The 10,068-nt window shown below is 39.5% G+C and overlaps 1 protein-coding gene across 1 annotated transcript; it reads right to left on the bottom strand.

The window, feature by feature from the left end:
* On the bottom strand, window positions 1-2,513 carry LOC122081905 (GDSL esterase/lipase At3g48460). The gene is made up of 2 exons (XM_042649305.1): window positions 1,800-2,513; window positions 1-676 (listed from the first exon to the last, which is right to left on the bottom strand). The coding sequence occupies exons 1-2, from the start codon at window positions 2,451-2,453 to the stop codon at window positions 167-169; spliced, it is 1,164 nt and encodes a 387-aa protein (XP_042505239.1). The 5' UTR covers window positions 2,454-2,513; the 3' UTR covers window positions 1-166.
* Between the last annotated feature and the right edge of the window lie 7,555 nt (window positions 2,514-10,068).

Below are 10,068 nucleotides of genomic sequence, written 5' to 3'. Positions count from 1 at the left end.
TTTAAACCAGAACCTGAAATGATGCACAGCGAATATACATATTGAAGATCTTCTAGGACTACCAGGGTAGTACACTGAGCTATACTAGTGTTACTGTCATAAGTAGTATGTAGATGCAGATACACACTGAGAATGATATATAAGCTAGTGATAAGACGGTCAGCTCTCAGCTCCCAAGGGTTTTTCTACTCATCAAGTCACTGAATGAAGGATGACAATATCCACCATGGAGGAACATATCAGCAACCACCCTGTACATGGCTTCTGTGAGATGGACTCCATCCCAGTTGATGAACTGACTAGGGTTTGAACAAGCTCTTGAGGCATCTGGTGACCCACATGTGGCAAGTATGTTGAGGTTATAAGGTCCACCACCAGAGCCACAGCAAGCCTTGAAGGGCTCCTGGAATCCATACTTGCGAGTGTTCTTCATCACCTCGCGATAAGCGTTGGAGTAATCGGCGTATGCAATGACAGCTTGAGGGAATTGTTTCCTGAGATCCTGAAGCTTGTTTTGAAGCTGGGAGTTGTGCATGTAAGTCACCAGGTTTACACTCCCCACACAGCCTATGTCGTCTCTGTCATCGAAGAGAGAATATGACATGGATAGCGCCAGGCATCCCGTCGACGGTAGACCTTGAACCACCATGTACTTGGCTCCCTTCTTCAGTAAATCCTGCCAACCAATGGGAACATAGGATTTGGCATATGGAACATAGGATTTGGCATATACTCCATGAATATCAAATTGTAATTACTGGCAGAAGCTACTTCAGTAGTTGCATGTAAAGATTTCTTCCTTCCTCTCTCTAGTGTACTTGGTGCACTGGTAGAGATGGGCAAGGCCATTATTACTCCCCCTATTAGTTGAAGGTCCGAAATGTCTATACCGCACCCCATTGATGCCATCAGTGTAGGAATTTCTCCATTCACTATGGCTTCAGGAAAACTACCCCTTAAGAGAGTTTTTCTCCCATGGAGAAGGATTCACCCATCATCTGATTACCATTATTACTTACACCTTACAAGTTCAAGGTTGGAAACACCTTTCCCCTCATAAATGATACCCATCCCACCCCTATTAGCCATCGGCGAGGTAATTCCTCAGGCTATGACTTCAGGAAAATCACCTCCTCACCGATGGCATTAATGGGGTGGGATGGGTATCATTGTGGTGGTGGGGTTAATTCGGACCTTAAAATTAGTAAGGGGAGTAATGATAGCCTTAGATTCATGGTGAATCCAACGGAAAACTTTCTCCTTTACCATGGGGTCAGTGCTATTAGTACATTGTCAAAGGTGAGGGTAGTTTCGACTTTGTCAATAGGAGTGGGAGTGTAATGATGATTCAAGAACCAGATCATGGGATCACTTCACCCAATATAGAACCAGGGGAGTTGGAAAACTTTCACCTATTACCAGATTCATACATGATAAACATAAATGAATGCAGGAAGATCTTCATGACCTAAACTCAACCCAACCCAACCCAGATCTCAGTAATGAAGAAATCTAGCCGCATGTCGGGTTCAGGTTTTGGGCTCAAAGACTCGTCCAACCATTCAGGTAAACCTGCCCAGTGTCCCCTTGGGTACTGCTCTCTCTCTCTCTCTCTCTCTCTCTCTCTCTCTCTCTCTCTCTGTGTTTGTGTGTGTGTGTGTGTGGCGCTTGAAGTAGTGAGCCTGTGACTCCAAAGAGTTGGTTGGTCCAGAGAGAGAGAGAGAGAGAGAATTTGGCTTTCATCATCTATGCATGAACCACCTTCACCTTTGCCATTAAAAAGAAGAGAAAGATATTACCTGTAAAAAACTAGAAATGCTGTCAATGGCAAGTTGTTGCACAGTGTTAGTAGGAACAAGCGATCCAATGAGATATGCATAATCGTTTACTCCAATCTCTCCAACCCAAAACAGAGTATCATCAAACAATTCTCTACAATCACTATTTGTATTTGATCCTTCTCCACATCCCTTTTCCTCCAAGAACTTATCAAACCAAACAAGCTCAGTCTGTAATGACTCAGGAGTACTATCCATAGACAAATTGTTCCTCACAAAGAAATCATGTTCAATGGCCGTCGAGCCAGCCACTGCAAAGTTAACACCATGAGATGTATTCATATCTGCTCGGTCGAGAAAAGGCGGTAAGTATGGTAAGTTAAGAGCTTCAGTAACGAAATCGATCACAAGACGACCATCGGAGTAACGATTGGTGGGTTTGTTGAAGAATGTGGTTCCATAGGGAAGGTTGGAGACATGTTGGAACATAGTTGGACCTGTGGATGATTTGGTGTTCCCTGTATCTGTGTAGGAATCACCAAAGGCATAGATCCTGGAGAAGGTTGGAGTTGCAGTAGTAGAAGTTTTCCTACTAGAGATGCAAAAGAAGAAGGTGATAATGGTGGTTATAAGGGTAACTTGGGAAGGAAACCAAATGTAGAAGTAGCTCTCCATTGTTTTCCAGTGGGTGTTTGTTAATGGGTGTGTGTGTGTGTATTGGAGATCTATATGATACGGAGTCTGTGGAAGGAGTTATTTATGGATATGATTTACATTAGATGGACAGCTATGCCCTTACTCTTTCTGATAAATTTAAAGGAAAAAATATAAAGTTTGAAATTAATAAGAGTAACAGTAATGGATGGGTAGGAATTCTGAGTTGTGTTGTCTGTGTCAGTGGTGGTGTAAGCTGGTGTATGCTGGGTAGCATAGATTTACCTCTTGGTGTGCTGGTGACGATACCGATACCGATACCGATACCAATACCGATATGATACTGATTTCGATTGGTCAATTTTACCCTTTTTTTCATTAAAAAATAGGCTTTTTATTATTTTACCCCTGTTCCGATACCGATACCCGATTAGGATCAGTCAGGTATCAAGATCAGTCTCAGGTTCAGCCTATACCGATATGATACAGCTAATATGGTCATCCGATACCGATACCTTAAAACCATGCTTAGTAGTCAGTCTGACTTCACGGAAGGTGAAAATCGGGAATCGGGGTCTGGGTCAGTATCGATCCTAGGAATCAGCTGGATCAGTATCAGCCAATGCCGATCCCATGTATGTAAATCGGTACGGATGGAATTGGTACAAGGGTAAAATGGGAAAAAAAAAGATTTTTTTAATGAGGAAAGAGACTAGGTATGCCGTCGACTTTCCTAGAGTTAGTGGTTCAACCAATGGTTGGACTTCAACGGAAAGGGTGTGGGGACTTTTTCAAAGGGAGGGAGGAGAGAGAGAAAGAGAGACAGATCTGGATTTACTGGCAGCATATCCAGCATTTTCCCTTCTAATAAATTCAGGAGCAAATCTGGATCAATATCGGCCAAGACTAATCCCGATCTGATTCCCAATAACTAAATCCCTGATCTGAAATCAACCAAATTGAGATATGGAAAACCCTAGAACCGGAATGTAGATGTTAGAGCTGATCAATTAGATCGGCCGGCCAGCCGGAATCGAATCAGCGGATATGATCCGATTTTTCTATCATTGTATTCAAGTGATTCATAAAGACATTTCCGATTCCTATTAATGGTTGATTTTGTTGCTTGGACCTCCATGGTATGGACAACAGTCCACCTTATGAACGGTTCTGATTGATCAGTAGGTGGTCCACACTCCACAGGCAACGAAACTTTCATTAATTATTATGAAGGAGCAATGGGCCAAGGTCAGACAGAGTCAGACGACACATGTGTACGTGTACCCTTCATGTATGGTTAGGTGATACAAATTCCATCCATTGCCATTACAGGCCCTTAATTGAAGTGAAAAAGGATGCATGATATCATATAACGTACGATAAACGAAGTTATATCCAAACTAGGCACAAAAGGGTTGTGCTTCTTGATTAAAGAAATCAAGCCGATCCAAAATGAATTGTTATTGGTAAGTTTCTCTCGAATTCTTGACCTGTTTTGAAATTAACTCAATCTGACATATTTTGATGGTGACCTGAATGAAAAATTTTCTGAGATCTGTGATGAAAGTAGAGGGGTTGGGCCGATAGGCCCAAGTCCAGAGCCCATCACTTATCTCGTATAGGGGTGCGGGGGCGTAACCCCCACGGTACGATTAACCGGATCGACCGCGACCTGATGGATCAACCCACGATTTGGAGTATATATAATGTACTGTTGCTTGTTGAGAAAGTCATTGTATTTTGGAGTTTTTTCGAGCTAGGGTTTTAAGGCGAGTTTTCTCGCCACTGCTTGGGTGTAATCTCTCTTCTGCATAGTGAAACATCTTCTTCTTCGCCCGAGGACGTAGCACACCACCCTGGTGTGTGAATCTCGTTAAATCTCTGTGTCGTGCAAATCTATTGTCTCTTTATTTTTCGTGTTTCTTGGTGTTTGATCTAACAGTTATTTATCAACCTTAACCTATGGGAAAACTTGGATAAGAAGAAATTAAACATCCACCTATGATGAAGAGAGAATCTCTTCATCCACCCTATCTAACATTCTAATAGGACTAAGGAAGGGTATTTCAGAACGTGAACAATGGGGAGTGAGACTTATGATGGACGTAGAGTTTTATCATAGCAGCGCATTACCAATGGCGAAGTGGATGATAGAAACTTTATTGTTGAACATAAGTGTAAAACTAAGGTTATCTAAACTAGCGTCTTGGAAAATTACCTTAGGTACATGTTCACCTTTTTTCCCTCTCCACCCTAAAAAAAACACTTATACGAAAAGGTTTTTTGAGTCATTAAGGAAGAATACCTCTCTCTCTCTCTCTCTCTCTCTCTCTCTTATATATATGAAATTATTTCATCGCACTTTATTATTGCACTCCTCTATGTTATTTGCTCATGAAACCCTTTCTCATAAAAAATTTTAAATTTCAAATTTAACTATTGTAGATAAATATGTGACCCTCCATTTATAACTGAGCTATAATATAATGGCACTTGACTGGTTGGCAATTGGTGAAATGTAACCAAGCATGTCATAAGTCATAACTAGCCAACCATAAGGCACACATAGACCCCATTACTCTCAATTAATCTCTCTAAACCAGGTATTAAACTGTCCATATCCTTGACGCAAACAAGATCCAAACCAAGATGAGATTGACCAACCCAAAACTGAAGGGCACCCTAGAAATGGAAGAATCAAGAATGGCCACATTTAAAAGCAAATGTGCCTTTCATTTAATGACTTTTATGAGAGGAGCGGTTGGGTGTCAGACTTGAGATGCTGAGAGGGGTAAAGGAGAGGCAGAGAGAGAAGGTGGAAGTTTTAAATTTCAAAGTAAATGCATTCACCTGTGACTGTACGTGTTGGGCATGGGTTGGGCCATTGGGTTGTTGTAGTTTTATATTTATCTTAAATGTAAACGTACGTAATCCGTACACACACGATCATAGATTGATTCATTTATGGGTTAGGGTTTGGTGGCCCAATAAGTAAGAAGTTGCCGGAAGCTCTTGGCCCAGTAAATGTTTTGATTTTTGGTAATGTTGGCCCAGTAAATGTTGTGAATAATAAATTCAGAGTTTCACATTAGGGTTAGGTGGAAGGGATTAGGGTGTAATGGGGACCCATGGAATTAAATATTGGTTTTGGATCGGCTGTATCGGCCTAGATTGGATCGGCTGTATCGGCCTAGAATCTAGTCTGATACCAATGTGGATTCCTTTTCAATTCTATATCAATGGAATGGTTCTTGAGAAAAGAACTCTATTGGTCTATGTTTTCTACGTTCAGATACAATTAGGTGTGAAAAGACCCAACTGTCAGGTGTGCTTGGTATTTTCAATGCAAGATTGGCAAGTTTCCCTTGCCCTAAGGGTAAATATGTTAAAAAAATAATTATTTTAAATTGATGGTAAAACCATCAAATATGGCTAATACATATTCATATCGACCGAGACCGATATAGATCCTTGATACCAATATTAATAACCGACTAACCATGATGGGATTGGCTTTTTTTTTTTTTTTTTTTTTTTAAATGAACAACCATAGCGATTTAAGAGATTAGGAAAAGACTAAGTTTCACTTCACCTACATTGGTTGAAGGAGGTATTCCCACAAGTGTCTATCATTGCACTTGGATGTGTGTTTAGGAACAGTAGAAGGCATTTTCGAATGGATCCAGCTTCTTTACAGTGTGACAAGGGTGGCAGCCATGGTTTTAAGTATCTCCGATACCGATACGATACCCTTCGATACGTATCTTAAATTTAGTCGATCGATACGATACACACCGATACGATACATGAAAATTTTAAAATCCTTTTGTATCGATATATATCCTACAATACATACCGATATGCATCAATACACTAACAATACACATCGATACGATATGCCTCGATACGACTCTATGGAAAATATAAAATTGAGGTAAAATGTACGTTTCGGTATGTATTGATACGTATCGGTGAGTATCGGTATGTATCGATTGGTACGTATCGGTATATATCGGCACGTATCGGTGAGTATCGATATATATCGGTACGTATCGGTGAGTATCGATATGTACCGATACAGTGCGCTACGGTCATATAATGGCCAAGATGGGTAATTTTTCAAAAAAACACATTTTTTGAAGGGTTTTTGTTCCAAAATTGCTGTCAGCCATATTTCTTTCTAACTAAAGTGAAAATCAAGGTTAAGAACAAGGATTTTACATTTATGGGACAACTACAAACCTTGAATTCTTAGTACGATACCCTCAATTTAGTGTTTATACATAATACATGTTATCAATAGTTTTTTTTAACAAATTCTTTATGCAAAAGTGTTTAAAAAAATGTTTCCTATCCATTTATGTGTGTATCTTTAGCGTATCTTAGTGTATCTCCGATACGATACGATACCCTTCGATACGTATCTTAATTTTGGCCAACCGATACGACGACCGATACCAATACTTTAATCCTTGATGACAGCACATATCAATTGGCTTAGAGCATTTGGGCACATATCCCAACATATGAACCCACGTCTCGAGGTGTTTCAAATCGTTAGATATGCATGACCACCTCTACTGTGCCGTAGAAGAGTTCCATCCTTTTCGGACCTCCAACGTATAGAGAGAGTAATGATGATGATGGATTTTTGAGCAAACCCTTTCGAAAATTTTTGTGAGATGGCTGAGAGGAAACATGTGATACAATAAATGTAGCGGAGTGCATATAGCCATGCCACCAGTGTAGCTTGTGTTCCTCAAAGTACAACAACTGGGGTGGTGAGAGCGTTACCAAAAAAAAAAAAAAAGTTAACCGTTTGTCCAATTAAAGTTGGGTTGGAGAATGGAGGATAGAGAATCCAATTTGTGGTACAATATTTTCCTATAAACATAAAGGGTGAAGGATCACTGCAAGGCTGCGTACAGCCTGCCCCTCCTCTCGTTGGTTCTCATGTTGATTGATATAGAGCACATGTAGTGTGAGAATAATCTCTTTTATAATCATAAAATATACCAAGATCTATCAATTTTGTGTTTTATCCATTAAGTCTACATTATCAGCAACAAAGTTATTTTTTTATCATAACAAAGGGTAAATGTTTTCTATTCGAGAGTTTTCCCTATGCCTAAACATAGGTACACACCCTAGAGGAACAGAGTGATTAGGGGTGCAACAAGGCCGGGTTGAGGTGGGCTTCTTAAAACCCTAGCCCAACCTTGAGTCCCCTTAATTGGGCCCAAACCCGCCCTGACCCTAACTCAGAGCCGCAAAACTTCAACCCAGGCCCAATCCTTACCGGCCCTGATTGGCCTTGATTTTTCAGGGTCAGGCCAGGATGACCCTAATTGGCCCTAACTCTGACCCTGATTGACCCTGGTTTGCCATTAAGGGCCGAGTATACCCTGACCCTAACCCTAACCTTGCAAAATATGAAATAACTAAAAAATAAAAATTATCTATAATAAAGAGGAAATAAAAAACACAAAGTAACAAATTACTTGTCATGAGGAGAACTTCCTAAAGCAAACATTCAAACAATATAAATAACTCCAACTATTATGGTAAACAAAGAGGAGATCATCCTAAGAAATCAAATAATCCAAAAAATTTCAATTATTTGTCATGCTAAATAAAGAGATCATCCTATAAGAGAAAAATCAGAAGATCTCAAAACCCTTGTCATGTTAAACAAATATGAGACATCCTAAGAAAACAAAAAATCCAAAGTCAACATCATGGACAAAAACTAGGTCTGGGTAGGGCCAAAACCAAGGCCTAAACTCAGGACAAAAAAATCAGGCCGGGTTCAGGGTGGGCTGTGAGGGCCTAAGACATCAACCCTTGCAAGCCCTGACCCTGACTCAGGGTTAGAAATTTCAGGGTCGGGCTGGGCCCTCAAAACCCAAATTTTTGGGTCGGTACTTGTTCAAGATTAGGTGGGCCAAGCCCCTAAGAGTGATCATCTCATACTCATGAGATAGCAAAGGGGGGTCACAGTGCCACGCTTTAAGACTGAAGTAATAGTCTGGTACCACAAGCTATGTTTGGTTGTAAGGGAAATTAAAGGGAAGGGAAGTGAAATTTTAATACTTAAAAAAGAAATATATGTAATCATTACCCATATGACGTTAACATTAACTTCAAATCATTCCTTATTTGGGCACAAAATTTCACTTTACTTTGCATCCAAATCCCTCGGCTATGATATGTAAAATAAAAATTACATGTAAAATATATCGTTACTAAATATGGTTAAAAAAAATTAAATAATTTATACAATCATATGGGTAATGATTATAAATATTTCTTTTAAAGTATGAAAATTTCACTTCACTTCCCTTTAAATTCCCATTGCAATCAAACAGAGCCACAGGGAAAGTGCAATTTTCATTTTATGAAAGTAGGGAAAGTGTAACTCGACCTTATACAAAATAAATCATAATGTGATGGCATGTCGAGAAAATTTAAACACCAATAAAGCAGCCTAGTTAAAGTAAAATGGATGTAGAGAAAATACATGGCCACCCTTTTAAAGACACATACCTTCAGTTGGTGAGCTTCCCAACTAACTTTTTGCCCATTATATAATTAGTAAAAGGGGAAGTGTTTTGTATGGGAGATTGCGGCGCTTACACATGCTTGAGGACCAGCGGGAATACATAAGAAAGTATTTACAGAGGCATCATTTTCTGTTTCATGGGGGTGGGTCGATCATTTCGCTCCTCCCTGCCCCCATGTGTCTAGGCAAGGGGCCACATTCCTCGATAGAAAACATTTTCCCCATAGTAAAATATGAGTATTACCCTAACCCCATATATGCATATATACCAACCAATATTTTGATATGGAATGGTTAGATCCATATTTTAGTTCATGGTATCGGATCGGGTATTGATCATTTTCAAAACCAATATGAATATCAATATATATCTATCTCGGTTGTTTTTGCCCTTTTAGATAGTGATATCAACCTTATTTTGATCATTTTACCCTCTATCCAAATCATATCACTGTTCCGATATATTGATTAGATCAGTATCGACCAATACCGATACAAATCCCAATTCCTAAAACCCTGGTTAGATCTATAAGATGATGTTATTTCCCTATTTGTACTTCCTTGAAATAAAAATCTGGATACTTCAGATACCTTAAAAATGAATCTGACCTTAAAGTTCTGGTGGAGACCTTTTTCAACTCTTTGAATTTGAATTGGCCACCATTCCGACCATTTATATTCTGTACCAAGGATTTGCTGTACTTGAGTAGTTGAGTGACAAACCTATACCCAGTATCCCCATTAATTGGGATTGGTCACATGAATCCCATTTTACTAAGATATCATTAATGATATTACTGTTGCTCTGATAATGATATCACTAATTCTATGATAATGAAGGTAATAAGTATCAGTATCTGCCATGCTTTCAAATATCGGTATTGGTATTGTATCGATCGTATCATATGAGCTTGTCGTGCACCAGTTAAGTTAAACTTTGCACTATTGTAATATGCTGCTTGGAAACAGCCTCTCTTGTGAAGCAAAAGGTAAGGTTGTATACATTTACCCCTCCCAGATCTTGCAGTAGTGGAAGCCTCGTGCACTGGGTTGCTCTTCATTTCATACACGTAT

The sequence above is a fragment of the Macadamia integrifolia genome, chromosome 6, assembly GCF_013358625.1.
Source record: "Macadamia integrifolia cultivar HAES 741 chromosome 6, SCU_Mint_v3, whole genome shotgun sequence".
NCBI classification, from domain to species: Eukaryota; Viridiplantae; Streptophyta; class Magnoliopsida; order Proteales; family Proteaceae; genus Macadamia; species Macadamia integrifolia.
The sequence above is the reverse complement of the archived record's forward strand: the minus strand, read 5'-3'. Positions and strand labels throughout refer to the sequence as shown.